The sequence below is a fragment of the Thamnophis elegans genome, chromosome 4 (genome assembly GCF_009769535.1).
Source record: "Thamnophis elegans isolate rThaEle1 chromosome 4, rThaEle1.pri, whole genome shotgun sequence".
Taxonomy (NCBI): domain Eukaryota; kingdom Metazoa; phylum Chordata; class Lepidosauria; order Squamata; family Colubridae; genus Thamnophis; species Thamnophis elegans.
In genome coordinates this window covers 72,939,931-72,964,370 of record NC_045544.1, presented here as the reverse complement: position 1 = coordinate 72,964,370, position 24,440 = coordinate 72,939,931, and the positions used below count along the sequence as shown (strand labels likewise).

The 24,440-nt window shown below is 37.2% G+C and overlaps 1 protein-coding gene across 2 annotated transcripts in view; it reads right to left on the bottom strand.

Annotated features, from left to right (window-relative positions):
* PRKD3 (protein kinase D3) overlaps positions 1-24,440 on the bottom strand; it is a 55,782-nt gene that overhangs the window by 6,337 nt on the left and 25,005 nt on the right. Inside the window, exons 3-14 of one of the 2 annotated variants that reach the window (XM_032215721.1) lie at positions 16,627-16,765; positions 16,042-16,173; positions 14,666-14,817; positions 13,824-14,013; positions 12,869-12,946; positions 9,665-9,851; positions 8,235-8,358; positions 7,048-7,125; positions 4,152-4,428; positions 3,531-3,583; positions 3,004-3,076; positions 36-142 (exon numbers count right to left, since the gene is read on the bottom strand). In XM_032215721.1, coding sequence (XP_032071612.1) covers positions 36-142; positions 3,004-3,076; positions 3,531-3,583; positions 4,152-4,428; positions 7,048-7,125; positions 8,235-8,358; positions 9,665-9,851; positions 12,869-12,946; positions 13,824-14,013; positions 14,666-14,817; positions 16,042-16,173; positions 16,627-16,765 — 1,590 coding nt within the window. The remainder of the gene's footprint in view (positions 1-35; positions 143-3,003; positions 3,077-3,530; positions 3,584-4,151; positions 4,429-7,047; positions 7,126-8,234; positions 8,359-9,664; positions 9,852-12,868; positions 12,947-13,823; positions 14,014-14,665; positions 14,818-16,041; positions 16,174-16,626; positions 16,766-24,440) is intronic. The other variant, XM_032215722.1, reaches the window with a different exon arrangement.

The window sequence follows — 24,440 nt, the reverse complement described above, 5'->3', positions numbered from 1 at the left end:
ACACACTGTGATGCAGTTTTACATCATTTTTGTACCTGCAAAATAGCCACTTCATTGCGGAGCTGGCTTTCTTGTTTTGTAGGGAATCTCATTTTATCAATTACTTTAATTGCCACATCCCGTCCAGTCTTTCTATGTTTACCTGCAAAAATACACAGAGAAAAGGGAAGTCTCTCAGGTAGTCTTGCACAAAGAGGCAGTATTGATAATAACATGTATTTAATGGGTTTAACAGAATAACAATGTTGGAAGAGACCTTGGAGATCTTCTAGTCCAATCCCCTTGCTCAAGCAGAAAACCCTGTACCATTTCAGCCCTGTGGTTGTTCCATCTCTTCTTTAAAACTCCAATGTTGAAGCACCCACAATTCTTTTCATCACAGAGAGTTAAATTGTCATTAAATAGAGTTGTTAAACTCCAGAAACTTAACACATCTCTGGTAAAATTGTACTAAAAAGAATGAAAGACTTGGAAATCATTAAACTAAAAATTATTCTTTTGATTCCAAATATCAGCAGCACTATCCCAGGAATTCAGGGGAAGGAGATACAAAAATAGGGCTAGACATGCCTGTGTGGCTTATGGAGTATCCATATAATGTAAAAACTGGTCCTGAACTTTCTGCTTAAGGTTGTTTTGCATCACAAACTTATTCAAGTTGAGATCCCAAAGGTGCTTTTTTTTTCAAGAGGCAATTATACTTTCTGGTTTTTCTTTGAAGACATTTCGCTTCTCATCCAAGAAGCTTCTTCAGTTCTTCTTCAATGTCTTCAAAGAAAACCCAGAAAGTCCAGTTGCCTCTTGAAAAAAAACACACTTGGGACAACCATGACCTGAATGACTGAGAATCTCCACAGACATTCAGGTTGAGAAGGAAATATTTAAAATGCTTCTTTTAGTCCATTCGAAGTCAAACTACACATTTTAGAAGATATACTGGTATACTATTTTATAAATACAGATATATATCCCATTTAACAAATGTATTTCAGCTGTTAAATGGAAAGGCACTTTATTCATTTTCAAATGTATTTTTCACATTGGTCTAAGTTTTCAATAACTGCTTTATATACAATTCTACAGGATATTGGAACAAAGAAATACCTGTTATAATATTATAGCACCTAATTATTCTATTTGAGTATATAAAATATTCACAATAGGGACGGAATATTAAACAAGTGATATCAAGTGACTTGTACTGCTACTATTTTAGACGCCTACACCTCAACTGGAGTTCCATATTCAGTACTGCTGGATCTATAACAAGCTAGGGTATACAAGCTATGAAAGACAATTGACAGCAGAAACACTCCAGTAAAAGGCAACTATAAAAGCACTGCTAATTATATGGAAATAATAATCATTATCAGATATATATTTCGAAGAACAAAAGTAGCACTTTAGTGGTTAGCAGAGCTGCCAAAGAATCAGTTTATGAAAAAGACCTGTCTTATGGCAGCAGAAATGAGTTGTAATGTGGAATCTGCTAAAAAGAAACTATGAAATGATATCATTTTAAAGAAACTGATTTATATCATGCCCAAATAGTTTGTGAAATATACAGCTGCCTTCTTCAACCTGTGGCCCTCATAAGTGTTAAAACTACACTTCCCAATTTTGGGAAATATGGTCTTAATGATTTTAAAGTTCCAGTTTGGAACAAAATTACTGTATTTTTCAGAGTATAAGACACACCTTTTTTCCTCAAAAAAGAGGCTGAAAATCTGGGTGCATCTTATACATCAAATACAGCACTTTTTTGCCTCCTGAAGCCCCGGCCCTTCACCAAAATGGCCATGCATAGCCTTATGGAGACTTTAGAGAGCTCCTGGGGGCTGAGGAGGGCAGAAATGAGTAAAAAACGGCCCATTTCCCCCCCTCCAGCCCCCAGCAGCACTCTATAAACTTCCTAAAGGCTATGCATGCAATTTTTTGACAAAAAACAGGCCAATTTTCACAAAAAAATGGGCCATTTTTGCTCTCCCCCCCCCCCCAGAGCACTCTGCAAGCCTCCTAAAAGGATATTCATGCTTTAAAAAAAAAACGGGCCTGTTTTCGCAAAAAAAACAGGCCGTTTTTGGGAGGTCTGCAGAGTGCAAAAACTTCTCCAGCACATGGATAAATACACCTGGAAACATCTACCTACCTACCAACTCTCTCTCTCTCTCTCTCCCTACGTACCTACTGTATTTCTCTCCCCTTCCTCTCTCTCTCTCCCTCTATCTACCTACCCTCTCTCTCCCTACCTATCTACTGTATTTCTCTCTCTTTCTATTTCTCTCTCTATCCCTCTACCTACCTACCTACCTACCTACACACTCTCTCCCTACCTACTGTATTACTCTCCCTCTCTCTCTTTCTCTTTCTCTCTCTCTATATATATCCCTTTATCTACCTACCTATCTACTCTCTCTCCCTATGTACTGTATTTCTCTCTCTCTTTCTATTTCTCTCTCTCTATCCCTCTACCTACCTACCCTCTCTCTCTCCCTACCTACCTACTGTATTTCTCTATCTATCTCTATTTCTCTCTCTCTTTTCCTTTATCTGCATACCTACCTATCTAACTACTCTCTCTCTCCCTACCTACTGTATTTCTCTCTTTCTCTCCCTCTCTATCCCTCTATCTACCTACCCTCTCTCTCTCCCTACCTACCTACTGTATTTCTCTCTCTTTCTCTCCCTCTCTATCCCTCTCTCTACCTACTTTTTTAAAAAAATTCCCTCTTCAAAATCTTATACTCTGGTGTTTCTTATATGCCAAAAATACGGTAACCTAAAATCACTGGCAGTTCTCCAGCATTTTCCCATGATATTTTAGACAGTTGGAACTGAACTTATATCTTTACTATACTGTATATCACACCATTAATCTTGCACCATTAGTACATTACTTCTATAACCATATATTTCCATTAATAAGAAACAGCAAGTCTGTTTTATATATCAATCCTACAGACAAAATATTTCACATGTGCTGTAATATTTATTCAAACTTACCTCCATACACAATTCCAAATTGACCAGAACCAAGCACCTCATCAGCAAAGATCTGATACACTGAACTTATATCCTATGAAAAGGATATAGACAGAAGAAAGGAAATATTAGGTTCACTCACTTGATAAAATGACACCATAGCAGAAATTGAAATTGGAACTACACGTCACACAGTTTAAAGAGAGAAGAGTTGTGACACAAATTGTGAAAATGAATTATGTAAAAGACCTGTTCAGGCATGCAAGAACATATTACTTTTGATATCTGAAGTTTGAACACTTGTATATTTAATCCATGCAAATTGCACTTGAGGAAATGTATCGTTTACAAAATTCCTCATGTTATTGTTATTTAAATGTATAACAATCTTTTTTAATAAACAGCATATGTTGGGCTATTTTTAAAAAGTGAACAATTTGCTCCTTTATATTTCCAACATTCTTGATTTCAATATAAAATATCCATCAAGTAGCAATTAACAGTGAATGATTAGAAGAATATATTTTGTTTTTATTTTGTTGACTTACCACATTTTCTTGGATCTGGGAATTTGAAACAGAAATGCTGACACATAATTCTTCTGCAATGAAAAACATATAATCCTTCTTTTAAACCTGGTATTACTCACATGGTGTTCCACAAAATTTCATGTTTGAATGAAGATCATAGTAGTTGCATGTAAAATTATCAAGTCATTACTAGGACACTATTGGTAGGATAATAATTAAGTCATCTGATGCCTTATGGTAATAATTGCCAATCTAATTTAAATTATAAATCTAAATGTGTGAAATATGAGCTGAAGCTTTTCTAGCTATTGGTGAGATAAATTGAAACTATGAAGAAAGCAATGCCAAGCAGCATCTTTTCAGGATAAAGCTTAGATGACAGTAATGGTAAATTGTTCCATACTGTGCAAGAGAGCCACTAAACACTTCTTCTGAATGTATTGCTTCTTACTGAATGCCTTAAGAATGTACTTTTTTATAAAGGGTAATAAATTGGTTGGTACTTGTGATGTAACTCAAACTACTACATATAAAACAATGGCATTAATTAAGTTTTGTGTACTAGGAAAGAGACCCACAATATTAAAGACAGTACTTTGTCATTTAGCAGCCCATCATGAAGCCTTTTTCAGTCCTTACTGTGATCTTTTCCTTGTCCTGTAGTAATGCAAGTGCTGGTCTCAGGTGTGACTGGCATTAAAGCCTGACGAATAGCTTTCTCCCAGCTCTGGGCTACGTCCAATCCAACTCCAGTAGCAGCCAAAACAGGGCTATGGTGACTGCTGCCATTATTCTCTCCAACAAAGTATACCATTGTATCAGTTATTATTTCAAAACAGTGAGGATTGCTGCCTTGCACCATATTTGAGAAATCCCGTGGCTGAGTCACCTGAAGAATTTCGGAAAGTGGAATCTCCTGCAGAAAATGTAAAATATTAAAACTCAAACAGGGAGACCTCTTTGTAAGAATATACAACAGTACAACTGACAGCACTGAGAAAAGGTAAATAGTAATGCACTCAGCTAAGAACATTTCAGTAGGTACACTTATACCAGTTCCTTATTCATACTTCCAAGGAAGCCTCAAACATCTCAGTAAGCCAAACCAATGAAGTTATGTCTTATTAAAAATCTAAATGGGTTTTTTTTGTTAGATTAATGTATCAGTGAATGGCCTTTTGAAATTCTCTTATGCAGTCTATAAAGTTTAATTACCTTTGAAGTTCCCAGCATCAAATGTACCAGTTTGATTAATGCTGAGCTACATATTGAAATTATCTTTCACTTTTGAGGTTACACTATACTATAAGATCCTATTTTAATTCCTTAGCAGATTATTCTGTAACATCTGATCTATTATAGGTAGTCCTCAATTTACAACAGTTTATTTAGCGACCATTCAAAATTACAATGGCACTGAAAAAAGTGACTTACAGCCATTTTTCACACTTACAACTATTGCAGTAGCCCCACAGTCACATATCAAAGTTCAGACACTTGGCCATTGATTCATGTTTATGACTGTTGCAATGTCCTGGGTTATGTAATTACCTTCTCTGACCTTCTGACAAGCAAGATCAATGAGGAAGCCAAATTCACTTAACAACCATGTGACTAACTTAACATTGCAGTGATTCACTTAACAACTGTGGTAAGAAAGGTAATAAATTGGAGCAAAATTCACTTAAATGTCTCGCTTAGGAACATAAAATTTTGGGTTCAGTTGTGGTCGTACGTTGTGTATTGGTATTAGTATTGGTATTGGTATTATTGGTATTTTATTGCATTGTATTGTCAGATTCTAACATTAAGAATAAATTCAAACCTATCCCCAGCCCCCAACATACGTATATAAACATAGAGGAATATGCCACCACTGTGTCTGCATATATTCAAAAGTGCATAGAGGATGTCTGTGTCCTTAAAAACATTGTTGTGAGAACTAATGAAAAACCATGGTTGACATATGAGGTTCTCATGATGCAGAAAGCACAGAATGTGGCTTTTAAATCTGGCGATATGCTGGAACTTAGAACAGCCAGAGTTAATCTGAAAAGCGCCATGAAAACAGCAAAGCAAGCCCATTGTCAGAAAAGTTGAGAACTTTTTTCAGGACCCAATGAACTCCAGGCGTATGTGGCAAGGAATCCAGGCCATTACAGATTATAACGTGGATCCATTGAGATGCAATGGTAACACAGACTTTTTAAATAAGCTGAACACATTTTTGGGAAGATTTGAAGCATCAAATAGCATCCCTGCTAGGAAAGCTGTGCCCCATTCTGATAAGCAAGTGCTTAGCTTTGATGTTACCTCAGTCTGGAGGACATTGCAGAAAGTTAACATTCAGAAGGCAGCAGATCCAGGTAATATTTACAATAGCAGAGTTGGAAGGGACCTTGGAGGTCTTCTAGTCCAACCTCCTGCCTAGGCAGGAAACCCTATACCATTTCAGACAGATGGCTATCCAACATCTTCTTAAAGACTTTCTGTGTTGGAACATTCACAACTTCTGGAGGCAAGCTGTCCAACCGATTAACCGAATATCCCTGGGCGTGTTCTTAGAAAATGTGTGGATGAGTTGGCTTGTGTCCTTACAGATATTTTCAATCTTTCATTGTAGCAGTGGTCTCATTGTGTTTTAAGACAGCCATTATTTTGCCAGTGCCAAAAAAGGCTACAATTGCGGGTCGTAATGATTACCGTCCAGTTGCACTTATATCCATTCATTATGTAATGTTTTGAGAGGCTGATAAAGGACATTATTGTATCTAGCTGCCCTCCAGCATTTGACTCGCTTTAGTTTGCTCATCATCCAAATCACTCTACAGAGGATACTATTTCTTCTGTTCTCCATCTGAGCTTGGCGCACTTAGAGGAAACAAACACTCTTGCACAAATGCTGTTTGTCGACCTCAGTTCAGCATTTAATACAATCATTCCTCAGCGTATAGTAGACAAACTGGGCCTCTTGGGCTTTAATATTCCTTTGTGCAACTGGATTCTTGGTTTTCTTATTGACAGGCCCTAGTATGTGTGAGTTGGGACTAATATTTCTAACATGGTTTTCTTGAACATAGGTTCTTCTCAGGGCAACCCAACAGTTGCATTTATGTTGCATTTATGCAACTGTCATAAATACGAGTCAGTTGCCAAGCATTTGAATTTTGATACATGACTACAGGGATCCTGCAACATCCATAAGTGTGAAAAATGGTCATAAGTCACTTGTTTCAGTGCCGTTATAAGTTTGAATGCTCACTAAACAGACTGTTGTAAGTCAAGAACTGTCTGTATTTCACACTTCTCATTTCTTTCCATCAGATTATAACTACATACATTATAATATATAATGCACAAGCAAAACAGAAAATAGTTCACCAGAGATAAACTATAAACTGCAACTCATTATAAATACATCTATGACATATTAACAGTTTTAAATTGTACATCATCTAGCAGAAAGCAATTAAAATGAAATGATAATAGGCAAATAGAATTTTAAAGAGGAGATGAGATTTGGATAATCTCTTACCTTGTAATATTTTGTCCCAGATTCATTTTGAAATAGCGTAAGACTTTTACTGTCTAATCTCCAGTAATGCCTTTTTCTCTGCAACAAAGTAGTTACTGTTTAAGAAGCAACTTTTTATTTCATTTGTATAGCTGCCCATCTTAAAATCAAACTCTTAGCAGCTAAATATGCACTCTAGATACATTTATATATGCAGCACAGAAGCTAGGTATAGACACTATTTACTTGAACCAATTTCAATTTGTGTTTAGATCATTTTATCAAAAATTATCATCTGCGTTACAACATTCCTAAACTAAATTTCTAAACATTCTTGAACTGCTGTAGAAAATAATTATTAAATGAACACAGAATTTGAACCATTTCCTTATATTGGCTATGCCATTTTCTGGCACAAGGAATTAACCCAATTCTTAATCCATGGGAACAGCATTAGGTATCTGCACCATGGTCACAATACTTTGCAAAAGTCTTTATCTGATACAAAAAAGTCATCACATGCCTCAAGATTATTATTTATTTAGTGTATGATGATGTTAGCCAGGAGACTATAATGCTAATACAGAATAATTATTTGGCTGCCTAAGTCTGCCCATTCCATTCAAGCTTGCACACTTTCCAAGATGCATCACAGGGGCTGAGTTAGTTTCACACCAGAAAGAAAAACAAACAGCATCCAGGAGCATCATCCAGAGCCTCCTCCCTCCACCAAAGTCACCTGACAAACAGGCACTGCATCCGGAAAGGTTCCCCACTAGCATGGTTATGACCATCTGCACAAAGCAGTGGCTCATCTTCCCACTGGAGTGGTACTTATTTATGTACTTGCATATAACATGCTTTCAAACTGCTAGATGGGCAGAGCCTGAGGCAAATGGCGGGAGCTTACCCACAATACAGTGCTAGGACTCAAACTGCCAGAGCAAAAATCATCTCCACCATCATTAAGCCACTGAGCCACTATGCCTCAAGAGATGATTAAATACAAAACCCTATCTTATTCACAGAATTTGATGGGGAGATCCACATTGGTCTCCATTTGTAATACTGTATTTTTCCATCTTGTCTTTCAGTTTTATCTTTCGGTAGGAAAGCAGCTAAATAGTTTAATTTCTTGAATGGAATACAAAATGCTCTACACTTGGAAATAAAAAGTTTTTCACCAAGAAGACAGCTTAATTACTTACCAGGTTGTCTCGACTTGTGTAGTGAACCATCCATCCTTCTTTTACCATTGTACTGCTTTTCCTCTTTGTGTGTTTGACTGACTGTACAACTCTCATTAATGGAATGTTATTGCTTGTGGATGGGCTGTTGAAGAATAATAAATTGCACAATCATTTATCAGTACAGCAGGACCATTGATGCCTAAATAATGATCTTCTATAGTCGGCTACAAAGCATGTTGGGCTGGAAGCCTCTCTCTGATCATTCATTGTATCTACTTCATCAGCCCTTTGCTTGGAATGAGTGTACAAGCAATCTCTTTGGCTACTTTGTGCAATCTGAACAAGCTTCTCCATGACCTGAAGACCTATTTTCTATTGACAATATTGGGCATCTTTGCATTATATGATCAAAACAGTTAAAATATCTTGCTAGGATAAAAACAGGAGTTATGTACCATTTTTATTCCAAAATGTGGTATAAACTAGATTCCAAAAATTTCTAGTCAAATTAAAGGATTTACACTAAATCAAAAAATACAGTAAAAAGGCAGAACTCCTGGATAAATGAAAATAATTCTCTTGCATTCAACTTTCCTCTGCATGGCAAAACAAGCACTATAAAGATCTATTCTACATGAGACCCAGAGGTCACCTTCCATTTCTACATTCACGGCAGGGAAGCATTCTGTTCTGTTTATTCAAGCCAAGCCCTACTTATACATGGAGAGGATTTAAAATACACAGCAGATAAAGGGAACTTTTATTTTAGATAAAGAGATAGTACTTTTGCGAATGTAATAGAATCAACTTACAAACTTTGTTTTCCCAATGTCATTCTAAAAAAAAAATAGCTTTCATTATTACTACTGTATAATTTGGAATAAATGTCAAGATATTCCTTTTATATGGCCTTGTAATGAATTATAAATGAGCAATTTATCCAAGTATAGTCTTGTTCCATGAACTACACTTGCCCCTCTAACTTTTTAATAATAATTTTAGAGCAAATTAGTTGCATTTACACATGTGTAAAGAGTACAAAAAGCTTTTTTTCCAATTTGCATCTATGTTCCTTTAACCAGACTTAACAAGACATACATTCATTGTAAAAACTGATTCCTTACGTTTTTCTTCCAAATTAATTTACTTAAATTAGGAATGAGTTTGAACTGGAATCAGCATAATAAAATTGTCATTTAAATTCAGACCACATTATCCATGGTTTACCCAGCAAAACAAATTATTTCTCATGTTGTCGCTTATATTTTCATATTGCTTCTCTTAATGAACTATTTTTAGAGCCTCCTTATTGGTCAAAAGCCATATACCCAAAAGTAAACTGCACAATATATTGTCTTTAATATCACAGCTAGAAACCTGAAGCAGTAGATGATGTGCAAGGGTGTATTACATGTGGATCCCAAGTGCAATGCCTTGATTTTACCAACCTGATAGTTTTTACAGCCTCTTCATCTTTGTCTCCATCAAGATCTGCTGGATCCATAAAAAACATTTTGTCTTCTGGAGGAGATGGTTCTTCCACATAATCCAATCCTCTCCCAACATCACTATTCATTTCACTGCTATCAACCTCCATTGGCATATCAGTATCTTGGCCTGGGCTAGCTGGTTCTTCTTCCCAAAACAACAAAATATTTTTAAATTTTACAATGTAGTATGTGCAAAATACATTAAGAAATATATCACATTCATAGAATCTGAATTAAGTATCTATCCTTATGTACTAACTAGGCTTATGGAAAAATCCCCCAAACTCAGCCAAGAAACAAAACAAGCAGAAACTTTGGGGCAAAGCTTTCATTTATTAAAAAAAAAAAAGTACCTGCATGTAGGTACTTCCAGAAACAGGGCAATTCTCCATTAGTGGAAAGTTGGCATAAGTATAGTTTCCATCATTTGTGCCAGGTGACTGTCACCCCTCTGATGCAACACCATGACCAGACATTTCCAGGAAAGGGTGTGGACAGGATGACAATCTGGACACAGAACTCCCTCTATACCTGGTTCAATGCCCATGCAAATTAAATCTGTTTTCCTATAGCCTCAAACACAGCAGGTAACCAAGGATAAGCAGTCATCACTTCCCATACTATATGAATACACACACACACACAAACAATTCTCTCTTTAAAGAGCCACATAAATCAAGCTACATAAAGTAAATTATGATAACAGTTCTTTAATCTGCTTCAGAAAAAGGCTGTCTACATGTAAACTATAATTTGGCTGTTTCCTAAATGATATTTAGGAAATACCAAATTGAGGTGTCATGAGATAGTATTCTATACAAATGTTTACATCGAATTTACATTTGGGAAGTCAATTCTGTAATCATGCAAAGGATAGTCAGTGACTAGTAAGACAGAAGGTTTAGCATGTTCCAATCAGCATTTTATTTTTTTGTTGTTGTGGTGGTGGAGGTGGTTAATAGAGGAATGTTTGCTACTCAGATTTTGAGGACAATATAGAGCAGAACTGGGCATACTCCTCAGCCTTACCCTGTAGGGGGTCCCCCACGTCCCTCCTATTTAGGAGGGAGCGGGTAATCCTAAACAGGGCGGCTGGGTGGGACTCAGCGGACGCAACCAAGGTGGCAATGTGTGTTCTTTTAGCTGCCCTCAATGCCCTGATGTATTCCTTGGTGCATGTTGTCAAAAGTGCTCGGTTCGATTCGGACTTATCGGACCTCCACAAGTGCTCTAGGCGTCTCCTCCGGCGCTTCTTCTCCCGGAGCTCCTCAGTGAACCAAGGAGGCCTCCGGGATCCGCCGACCCGGAGGGGCCGTAGTGGCGCAATCTGGTCGAGAGACTCCGATGCCGCCGAGTACCAGGCAGCAACCAGAGTCTCCGCCGAACTGTGGGCGAGAGTATCAGGAATAACCCCAAGCTCCGTCTGGAACCTCAAGGGGACCATAAGTCGCCTGGGGCGGAACCACCTGGTCGGTTCCTCCTCCCTACGGTGGGTGTTTGGCCTCCGGAAGTCAAGCCTCAGTAGGCAGTGGTCTGACCACGACAGGGGTATGATCTCATTACCCCTCAGACCAAGATCACAAATCCACTGCTCCGAGAGGAATATGAGGTCGAGCATGTGACCCGCTGAGTGGGTTGGGCCCCGAATTACCTGGGTCAAGCCCATGGCTGTCATGGAGGCCATGAACTCCTGCGCTCCGTCAGAGTGTTCACCGAGTGAAGGCAAATTAAAGTCCCCCAGAACCATAAGCCTGGGGAACTCAATTGCCAGCTCGGCTACTGACTCGAGGACCGAGGGGAGGGCTGCTGCAACGCAGTTGGGAGGCAGGTACGTTAGCAGCAAACCCACTTGACCCTTGAGGTCCAACGTCACCAGCAGGGACTCACACCCGACAAGCTCCGGAGCAGGGATCCTACGAGGTGCTAAAGACTCCCGGATAACAATAGCCACACCGCCACCCCTTCCCTGGGCTCTCGGCTGATGATGCACCTGAAATCAGGCTGAGTCCTGCAAGCCCTTGGATAGGAAAGAAACTGGAAGCTTACAAGTTCCAGTCAGCCTGATCTCCCCTTGCTTGTTGGAGTTTGCAAATTCCAGAGGGCCTGATCTCTGGGTGGAAAGGCAGCTGGAGACTTGCAAACTCCTGTTGATTCGTGCCCACTAGAATTGGCCTGATCTCCCTTGGATAGAAGGACCCAGTGGGATGGGATGCGTAGATGGGTGAGCACTACAGCATTCCTGTAGTCAGTCATAATGGCAAAAGACCATATGAGTTCATAACTTTGAAAGTGGGCCATAAGTAACTTTTTGGGAGTGTGTCATAATGACTTTAAACAGTCACTAAGTCGCTGGTCATAATTTGAGGACTATTTGTAGTGAGTATTCCTCTTCAGAGAAATTTAAAAGAATTAGACAAATATTCATTCTAATAACTCCTATTAAAACTTCAGGCATTGCTAAAAGTAAAGTTTTGCATCCAACACTTTCTTTCTGGTAGTTCAGGTAGTCCTCGACTTACAACCAGTCACTTAGGGACCATTCAAAGTTGAAACAGACCTCCCAAAAGTTACTTACAACCCAATTGTGAAATTATGGTCATTGTAGTGCTCCTGCTAGGATGCAGGGGATGGAGCAGCCTGCTCTTCTCCCCCAATGTGAGGTCCAGAACTCCAGATACCTACTGTACAAATGTAAATGCGGGATCACCAATGGGGAGCGGGATGGAGAGGAAGATATGGAACTTAGTGGAGTGGGAAGCCAGAATAAGGCCTGCAGAAAGTGGAAAGGGTGGAGAGAGGCCTTGGGAGGCCCAGGGAGGAGGGTCTGGGCCAGCACTAGCTCTCCTAGAGCCTTCCTGACCCCTGAGGCATCCACACTGGGGATACCAGGGATAGAGGTTATTAAGTGAGGCAATCACATGGGCTTCTCACTTATTAACAGTCACAATTTGTGACCATAAAGAGCAGGCTCCATTACAATTATAACTCAAGGACTACTTGTATGAATAAATTATTTCACTCTGCTAGTCTAGATAGTCTCTACATATTTGATAATAATTTTGATATATGCAGAACATGGAGAAGAAATGCAAAGAAAAGTCACACATGCATACCACAACCCAAAGTTATGTTTCCAGCAATACCTTACAACGCATATCTTACCTCCATTGAAGACAACTTCTCCCAAGCAATCTTTAGGTACTTTAGAGGCACAGCGTTTATGACAATTGAATCTGCAATCTAAATTAAGGGGAAAATTTTATTTATGTATTTATTATTTTTGTATAATCTCTTTAAAGCCTCTTTTTGAAGTAACTTTTATTTATTTTCAGGACATATTTTTAAAGTAATAAGAAAATTAAAGTAATTATTTGGATCAAAGCTGCATTTGGATCAAAGCTGCATTTTGACATACAGACATAAAACTGTATATTGTGGTACTACCATTGCAAGGTTCTTTTAATTCAGCCATTCCAACTGAATGAGACTGATGAGAGCTGGAGCACTCCCAAGAAGATAGCTTAAAACTAAGATCTAGCACAGAAGTAGAATTATCAATATCTAAACTGCAATTAAGAAAGTGAGTTGTGATCTACCTGTTTCCTTGTCAGCATCAGACATGATGATATGTGTATTTTACAATGGTATTATGCATATTTAGATTTTAACAAGGATTTGAAATCATAAACTTTTTTCATCCTTGTGGAAATACTGATATTTTTTTATGATCACAATCAGTTTAGACAAGTCAGAAAGAAAAAAAGACTAATTACAAGATAAATAACATTAGTAATACTGGATTAATTTTGAATCTAATAAGTTTAAAATGCAACTTTGCCCAGTCTAAACATTCACCAGGTAATAGTAACCAATAAGGAATTTCTTGCAGGCAAATGATTCAACTCAGAAGAGAATATTATTCATCAATTGTATCCAGTATATTCAAACAGAAAATTGTTAAGAGGAACAGAGCCTTCCATAAAAAAAATATGTAATCTTATTTATATAGTTTCTTGATCATCATACCATTCTAAGCTTCTTATTCTGCTTTAATTTTATAATTAAAAAGGCTTTAAAGCCTTGATAGCTGACATTAACTTGCAGAAAAAACACTTGCCTTTACACTGCATTCCTTGGCGAAAAAGGCCTTTGAGCAATCGCTTGCAGTACTGACATATGGTAGGTCGGGTGTAAGAATGTACAGCAAAGGTATGTGGGACTTTCACCCGGCAAAGAACCATTTTTTCCATCCATATCGGACGCCCACTCCATGAAGGAATTCTTTTACTAGGTTCTGGATGACAACGCTGCAAAAAAGAAAAACTTTCAACCCACCTTGGCCATGGATAACTCTGGACCAATCACTTTTTCTCAACCCAACCCATTTCACAGGGTTGTTGAAGGTGTGTTGGATATGTTCATCCCCTTGAGTTAACCATTTTGTTGCAGTCAAATTCATTTTCCCCCATTCACTTTGCTTGTTGGAAGGTGGCTAGGAAGATTGCAAATGACCAATTGCCAAGCACTTAAATTTTGATCACTAACCACAGGGATGTTGTGAAAATTGCAAATGCAAGTACCAATCAAAATTCACTTTTTTCAACTTCATCATAACTTTGAACAGTTGTTAAATGCCTGGTTTAAATTGAGACTGTAGAATAGTGTGTCTACTACAACAGTTTCTACTATCTATTTTGATAGGCACTAAAAAGTGAACTAAATGCCCAATAAACCAAAATATGCCAATGTACATGCATACACATTCATTTAAAAGCAAAATTCGGATTTTAAGAAAAGTTAGATTATTTGAAGTGACCATTCTCAGCTAAAATTAAGTCTGAATAACACAAAGTTCCATATGATTAAGAGGTACAGAAATTAGGATTATGTGCTTTGGGTAATAACAGTATTTTACCAAATTGATTTTAATTCTTCTTTGAAAAGAAAAAAATTAAATACCTCTTCTGTGGACGTAGATTCAGTTTGTACAGATCTTGGGATGGAAAGTGCAGCTCCTGGTAAAGACACATTAGATAGCCGCCTCTTTCTTACTCCACTGCAGTTATTTGGAATCTTAAAAGCACATCGCTTGTGATAATTTAATCCACACCCTAATGAAATTAATGCAGGGAGGGGGAGCAAAGGAAAAGATAAATAGACTTTTACTGGTGATGCTACACATTTTCTTGGATTTTATTTCATGAAAGACAGATTAAACAAAATATATGGCAAAGATAACACATTTTTTAAAAACTGAACCAACACCTCTAATTTTGCCATGATCATGTAATTAACAGCAGATCTCTGCAATGCATGGAATGTTTTTGGCCTGAATATTTGCTTTTCTGACCCCACTTCACCCTGGCTAAAGCTGAAAAACAGTGCCTGTTATGCAATTCACACTGCTGCTGATTTTCCTCAGCTCTTTCCCCAGCAGATTATCTAAACACTGTACTCCTGAGTCTGTTAGAACCACCAGATTAGAGTACAAGCCAATGAATAGGACTTGGGTTATTAATGCGCCTGTGCATTAATACATCAGAAGAAGTGCTCCAGAATTATCAAGGGATGTATACTCTGTATGCACAGTGAAAGAAGTGCAGGAGTGCATACAAAACACTTGTTTTCAAATGATTAAAGCAGCTGAACTTTTTTCAAACTTCAACAGCTGCTTCAAAAGCTGTTACCAACTGTCCCCACTAATAATTTACCCAGCGCTTGTTATTAATAACTTGATAATCAGAGGTGGGTTGCTACCGGTTTGCACTGGTTCAGGCAAACTGATAGTGGAAATTGCGACTGGGTCGCCAAACCGGTAGGAACGGCAGGCTTGCCATGCCCCTGAACCGGTTCCCTGGTCACTGCATGTTTTTTTGACATTTTTACATTTTATAGATCTATTTACAGGCAACTGCACATGCACCGAACTGGCAGTAATGTTGACAGAAACACATCCCTGTTGATAATGATTAGGAAACAGACATATGGAAAGGGTTTTTCGTTCTAGATAACTTATAAATATATTGACGTACAAAAATAAAACATAAAATCCCACCCTGCATCATCTCATTATTTGTAATATTGCACCAACGTGGCCTTTTGCATACACTAGACTTTCTACAAGAAACTCAAAAGTTTATATAGCATCATTTCTTCCCATAAACCAAACATAATTCTTCTTATTATATAAATCTATTATGTAGGAAAAGAATTATTAACTTAAATTATGGCATGCAAATGACATGCTTTTGAAACATCTCTGTAACTATATACCACATCTGGGGATTTAGGACATAAACATTGTTTATAACACTCATAGTTACTAATTGCCTTACCTTCACATTTCAGTCCTTGCCGTACCAAGCCCCAAAGCATCTCTCCACAATAATCACAAAAAGTAGGGGCCTTATAGGAATGAACGTAAAGCATGTGAGGTCGAATCTGGAAATCCTCAACTGTAGCTAATGCTTTAAAAATACATATATGAAAAAGTACATTTTAATGCCTTCCTGAATATTGAAATACTTAAAAAAAATATCAATATAGTGAATACAATGCCTTAAATGCTACAAGACCATGAGACAAATACCTTTACATAAAATTTAAAAAGTATGGATATAACTATGACATTTTATACTGTTTAAAATATAATCGCCCACAAACCTCAAAAGTAAAAACCTACTGATTCCATGACGTTAGGTCACTACAGTAAATAATCAGGATGAATCAATTTCCAATTTAAAAAAATGAGTTTTCATATTTTCATCTTTAATATCCAATTCTACAAAATATTTCATCAACTTTGCAGTGTGTGAGCATTTAAAAATATTTATATTACAATTTATAAATTACAATTATTTCCAATAATGGTAATACTAGGGTATAAATATGAGGATTGCATTGAAAACAGATATTCTTACCAGACAGAACAACCTCAACAAGATCACCTTCCCGTATCTCTTCTGCTGATGTAATTCGCTGTAAAATGTTTTCTGAGTTCAGATCATGGCGGAATAGGAGAATTTTATCATACATGCCAAAAAACCCACACTCCGGGAACTGCAACAACAAAAAAGCAAAAATCTACATTGAAATATTTCATAATTTACTATGCCATAATTTATTATTTTAACATAAAACTGTTAAAGGTGTTGTCTAATATAATCACAGAGAACAAAATTGTAAGCATTTGTTGCTGAAAACTACTTAAATTAATTAAATTAATATATACATACTCAGTTAAACAAACATCAAGTATATTTTAAGTACATAAACACAAAGCTTTTGTCATAAACACAAAGCTTTTGTCATAAACACAAAGCTTTTGCTGTGACCCAGCATAACAGATATACTGCCCTTGTTGACCTTAATGGGGACACTAAAGTGACAGGTCAAGGTAGTTGTGATAATGACGACTCAAATAAGCAGGGGATCTTAGTCCAAAATAAAGAATTTACTTCGGAAAGGCGAAATGGGGAACCAGGTGTCACACATCAGTCGCACAAGAAGAGCAAGGTATGCAAAAAGAGAAGTCACCTTCTGGTTGGTGATTTAATCATAAGGGATGTAAATTTAGGAAAGGATATGGAGGTTTTAAAAGAGGTCAGGTGTCTGCCAGGTGTACTGCCAGCAGAGACAAGAGGCGTATTCTTAAAGATAGCCAAGAATGCAAGTAAGGACTGTGATGGTGGTGCTATTATACATCTTGGCACAAATGATCTGTCCCAAAAAGATGTACTTTCTGTGAAGAATGATTTCCAGAGTTTGGGGTATAAACTTAGTAGTATAGGTTGTATGGTTATCTTTTCAGAGGTTTTACCAATATATAAGGAACAAAAAGGGAAGGGCCAGTGTGTGGCAGAGTTTAATGTGTGGCTAAAGGAGTGGTGTAAAAGGGAAGGCTTTGGTTTTATTAGTCATGATGTCTGCAGCTGGTCCAATGAAAAACTGTACAAAAGAGATGGTTTGCACCCATCCAACAAAGGGACTGAGTTACTTGGCATTAAATTCACAGATTTTCTGGATAAATATTTAAACTGAACAGCGGGGACAGAGAATTAATTGATACAGAACATTTCTGTCCCCAGCAATCTAAAATTCATGGGGTTATCAGTGCAGGTAACATGGATGTTTATGCGGGTAAGATTATCACCCCCGCTGTCAAACAAAACCAAGCATTCAATAGTGAGTGCCATACACCCCAGGGTTCTGAAGGAACTGGCAGACGAGATCTCAGAACCACTGAAATATATCTTTCACAGATCCTGGTAGTTCTGGGAACTACCAGAAGACTGAAAAAGAGCTGATGAAACAGATCCAGGAAACTACAGACCTATCAGCCTGACCTCAATACCAGGAAAGATTCTGGAAAAGATAATCAAGCAACGAATTAGCAAACACCTAGAAGCAAACAAAGTAATAGACAAAAGCCAACATGGGTTTGTCAAAAACAGATCATGCCAGACTAATCTTATTGCATTCTTTGACAAAGTGACAAAATTAGTGGATCAGAGGAATGTCGTCGATATAATTTACTTGGACTTCAGTAAGGCATTTGATAAGGTAGACCATAACCTACTACTAGATAAAATAAAAGAATGTGGGTTAGACAGCACCACCACCAGATGGATTTGTAACTGGCTGACCAACCACACTCAACGTGTAATCCTCAATGGAACTACATCTTCATGGAGGGAAGTATGCAGTGGAGTACTGTTTTGGGCCCAGTACTCTTCAAAATCTTCATCAATGATTTGGATGAGGGAATAAATGGGGAACTCATCAAATTTGTAGATGACCCCAAGCTGGCAGGAATAGCCAACACTCCAGAAGATAGGCTAAAGATACAGAAGGATCATGACACACCTGAACATTGAGCACTATCCTAATAAAATGAAATTCAATGGTGAAAAGAGTAAAGTTCTACATTTAGGCAACAAAAACGAAATGCACAGGTACAGTATAGGTGGTACCTTGCTCAACAGTAGTAACTGTGAAAGGGATCTTGGAGTCCTAGTGGACAACCATTTAAATATGAGCCAGCAGTGTGCAGCAGCTGCCAAAAAAGCCAACACAGTTCTAGGCTGCATAAACAGAGGGATAGAATCAAAATCATGTGAAGTGTTAATACCACTTTATAATGCCTTGGTAAGGCCACACTTGGAATACTGCATTCAGTTCTGGTCGCCACGATTTAGAAAATATGTGGAGACTCTAAAAGAGTGCAGAGAAGAGCAACAAAGATGATTAGGGGACTGGAGACTAAAACATATGAAGAACGGTTGCAGGAACTGGGTATGTCTAGTTTAATAGAAAGAAGAACTAGGAGAGACATGATAGCAGTATTCCAATATCACAAAGAAGAGGGAGTCAAACTATTTTCCAAGGCACCTGAGGATAGAACAAGAAGCAATGAGTGGAAACTAATCAAGGAAAGAAGCAACTTAGAACTGAGGAGAAATTTCCTGACAGTTAGAACAATTAATCAGTGGAACAGCTTGCCTCCAGAAGTTGTGAATGCCCCAACGCTGGAAGTCTTTAAGAAGATGTTGGATAGCCATTTGTCTGAAATGGTATAGGGTTTCCTGGCTAGGCAGGGGGTTGGACTAGAAGACCTCCAAGGTCCCTTCCAACTCTGCTATTGTATTGTATTGTATTTTAATCTCTTGTGAAATAGCCAGCTCCTAATATTTTTGTATTTATATTGAGAATTAAGACAGAAACACCATTCAAGAAGGGCTAATCCTTCCTGGATTATAAAAGAAACACATGAGAATTGTCTGGCCTTTCTTGTAAATTAGATTTGCTAAAAAACAAGATATTTTTGCTTCATTTCTTCATTTTTAGGTGGATATAATGAATGTTTTATATCGTAACATAATTAACTATAAGTGAGAAAATGAATGTTCAAATGCTGGAAGAAAGGTACTGAATGGTATATGATCTGTTATGATGAATGTTCAGAGAAATGAAAATGGCAATGCATGCTTCTACGTACCTGATTATATGGAATTGAGAGATGTCAAAAAGGAAAGTTGAAAGCAGTAGGAATGGAATAATAATTAAATGTGTGAGATTAAAAAGAAAAGAAATAGGGTTAAAAATGAATCAGTGCTGAATAAATGTAGACTGAATGCAATAGTATCCAATCAAGTACAAGGTTGTAAGTTACACAGTCACTTAACAGGAAGATTGGTAGCATATAAATTTAATAGGTAATACATGCATGCATATATACATATGAATATTGAGCTGATTTGTTCACATAGAATGAAGACTGAATTACAAAATAAATATATGATGGTGGAGTGAACAGTTCAAGAAGAATAAGATTGACATAGTTATGGTTGAACAGATATGATGAGAACCTCAAAAAGAAAGAAGTAGTTAAAAACAAAATATCAAAAAAGGGGCGTGGTAGAAGAAAAGTAATTTGGAGCTCCCTTTCTTTTCTTAGGTAAAGGTTTCCCTCACACATATGTACTAGTCATTCCCGACTCTCGGGGGCTGTGCTCATCTCTGTTTCAAAGCCGAAGAGCCAGGGCTGTCCGAAAACATCTCTGTGGTCATGTGGCCAGCATGACTAAATTGAGCACTGTCACCTTTCCACCAAAGTGATTCCTATTTTTCTACTTGCATTTTTTACATGCTTTCCAGTTGCTAGATTGGCAGAAGCTGGGACAAGTAACGGGAGCTCACTCTATTACGCGGCACTAGGGATTTGAACTGCCAAACTGCCAACCTTTCTGATCGACAAGCTCAGCTTGTCTTACCTCATGTCATTAGTGTATTTGGCTTACTATTTGTTACTCCAATTCCGTGCTTTGTAAAAGTGTTGTCATCTCAAAGAAATGGTCAGGTAAGCAGTACTTCATACTCAACATCCTATTCTGTTCACAATTCATAGCAAAATATTCCTGAAATTTTATTTTGGTATTTGCCTGTGTTCTTTTATTTATTTAGGTAAAGATAATTTCTCAAAACTGACCTCATCTGTATTCTTTGTCCTTAGCAAATATGCATGTTTTGGCATTGAAAATAATTTTCTCCTGCACCAATTCATCACAATGTGCAACATTACTAGATTTACAAAATAGCACATAATAAAATGATCTAAATATCAATAGATTAAGCTCACTACGAACTCCAACATATCTTATGATAAGCCAAATTCCTATCTGAACATGAACAGTGTTTATCAAATATATTAAAAAATAGTTATACTGTAGTACCTTTCCATTTTCTGCTTGAAGGTCACCACTGCCAATTATTTTTTTAAAAAGAATCGTTTTAAACCTTATCATTAAATGCTTCAATTTTTTGCAACACTGCTTCTAGCTTATAATGGAATCAACATTATCAACATTATTCAGATCCCAGAGTTATAATCAAGTGGTAACCATATAATATTTATAATAGAATTTCAAACATTCTGAAACTGCTTGTTTCTAGATTGTGAATGAAGTTCTATTTGAAGCAGATACACTATATTGCCAAAAGTATTCGCTCACCCATCCAAATAATCAGGATCAGGTGTTCCAATCACTTCCATGGCCACAGGTGTATAAAATCAAATACCTAGGCATGCAGACTGTTTTTACAAACATTTGTGAAAGAATGGGTCGCTCTCATGAGCTCAGTGAATTCCAGCGTGGAACCGTGATAGGATGCAACAAATCCAGTCGTGAAATTTCTTCGCTCCTAAATATTCTACAGTCAACTGTCAGCTGTATTATAAGAACGTGGAAGTGTTTGGGAATGACAGTAACTCAGCCATGAAGTGGTAGGCCACTTAAACTCGTCCAACATCAGTGGTGAACTCACAAATGCGCTTCTGGAAGAATGGTCAAAAATTCCCATAAACACACTCCTAAACCTTTTGAACAGCCTTCCCAGAAGAGTTGAAGCTGTTATAGCTGCAAAGGGTGGACCGACGTCATATTGAACCCTATGGATTAGGAATAGGATGTTACTTACAGTAAATTCATATGCGAGTAAAGGCAGGTGAGCGAATACTTTTGGCAATATAGTGTATGTGTGGATCCAAGCAATGTGGCATTTGTAAGTGACAGAAGAAAATTTTGTCAATGGACAAATTTTCTAGGTACTGTCCAAATTTTTTTTGCTATGGCACTCAGTGTGCTGATAACTACCGGGACCACTGCAACCAGTTTAATGCCATAATCCTTAAATTTTGATTTTCAGAACTTATTATTTTGTGTTCTTCTCCAATTTTTGCCACTCTACTATCCCCTGATATTGCCATATAAATTATTCACTCTTTTTTTTAAAAAAAACTATAATTAACAGTTTGTTTGGTCTCAATTTCTGCAGGTATAATCTATCGGTATCACTATAGAGATGTAGCGCAGTGAATAGTCATCAGTTTTCTTGTTCTTCAGTCCAAACTGTCCAATTCAGTTTGTGTCTAGTTAGTAATTTCAGCAGTGTACATATCACAAGTATGACCCAGGTATTGATGGTATTGATGGTGTTTCCACCATTCAGTTTTATTTTTAGAAATTGTTACTCTTTGGATGTATTATTTACTAAACACATTCTAACTTGTGCATACTTGATGTAAATGCCAGGATATTTGTAGGCTTCATCCTGATGGTTTAGCCATTCAATATTTCAATTCAATTATTTTGTCTTTCTTACCCCACTTTATTCCTACTGCAGCACATTTCTCTAGCCTAAATTCTACTGCTATATCTGTGCTTAAAATTCTTGCAGTGTTTCTCAATGACTGGATTTCAATTTCTGATCTTCCTTAAAGCTTCAGTTCACCCATATAAAGCAAATGTAAAATGTTATTAGCATTCTTTTTGCTGTTTGACAGACAAGATTTAATTTCTTCAAAATAAATGAAAATGAGAGCATGACAATGACAAAAAAGTCACCCTATATCAGGTGCAAACAAACAGATCTACATGTGTAGAGTTCAAACCTTGCCTTGTTGTGTTTACAAAATGAGTTCAGGCTAATTTCCAACTTGAGACCTACTCCCAACTAGGATAGTTGCTCTTTCAGACCCTGCAAGATGCCTCTCCTAATGATGACAAGCCCAAACTTTTTATTTCCAACCATCAATTCTGCTTCCTCTGTTCCAATATTTTTTCTATATACCTTCTAACATTTTTATACACATTCTAATGTTTAATTCTAATGACACCAATTGCTTCTAAACATTTGATGATCCAGCTATCTGGTAATGAATCAAAGACCCTTTTATAATCAATCCAGATCATGTCTAAATTAACTTTTTTTAATATCTAACACATACTATATATCCCCCCTCCCCCCTCCCCCCTAACACCCCACCTCCCTTTCCCCCCCGACTTCCCAGAGCCCGTACACGGTATAGGTTTTTAACAAATACAGTCTAAAATATATTAAGACAAAGGAAATAAAAAAGAAGTTAATAACATCTCTGCATTAAACTCAGCTTCTTCCTGTTGCACTAACTTTAAGCAGTTTAGATTATTCCTAATCTTAAGCATAGGCTATCTGTAATTTCTTAGTCCCGTATTTGTTTTGTATATAGTCAATCCATTTTTTCCAGTCTCGTTTATATCTCTCATTTGAATGGTCTTTAAGATATGCCAATATTTTAGCCATCTCGACTAGGTTTGTAACTTTCAATGTCCATTCTTGGGTTGTAGGCAAGTCTTCCTTCTTCCAGTATTGCGCCACCAACAGTCTTGCTGCCGTTATTAAGTGCAGAACCAAATTAGTCTCTACCGCTGTAAATTCAGTACATATACCTAGTAAAAATAACTGAGGAGTAAACTTTATCCTTCTTTTAAAAATATTTTGCATAATCCACCACATTTTTATCCAAAATGCCTTAACCTTTTGACAGGTCCACCATATATGAAAATATGTAGCATCGAGAGAACCACATCTCCAACATTTAGGCTGTACATTCGGGTACATCGAAGCCAGCTTTTTAGGATCTAAATGCCATCTATAAAACTTCTTATACAAATTTTCTCTCAGGTTTTGTGCTTGTGTGAATTTCACATTTCTTACCCATATTCTTTCCCATGTGTCCAACATTATTGGTTCTTCAATATTTTGAGCCCACTTTATCATACAATCTTTAACTAGTTCTGTTTCCGAATCCATCTGTATTAGTACATTATATATCCTCTTTATATGCATTAAACTTTGATCTCTTATTTGTTTAAACAAATTATCCTCAACTTGGATAAAACCAGTTTTTTGGTCTATTTTCCACCTGGCCTGTAATTGGCCATACTGGAACCATGTTTGAACTACCTTCTCCTCTTTCAATACCTCTAAAGATTTTAGTTGTAGAACCCCCCCTTTCCAAAGTGAGAAGTTGTCTGTAGGTGGTTCTATCCTGTTTTTGTGCTATATTCATATTTTCAATTGCATATCTAGGAATTGCCCACATGGGTAACTTGTCATTTAGTTTATATTGATATTTTTTCCAAACCCGCAGTAAAGCATTTCTTAAGATATGACTTTTAAAATTCTTATCCAATTTTTTGTTGAATAAAAAGTAAGCATGCCAACCATATACCAGATCGTGTCCCTCAATATTCAGTATTCTATCGTTGGTTAAATGGGTCCAATCACTAATTGCGGATAGCACCACTGCATCATAATATAATTTTAGGTTAGGTAATTTCAAGCCTCCTCTCTCGCGTACATCTTGCATTATTTTCATCTTTACCCTCGGCTTCTTTCCTGCCCATACAAATTT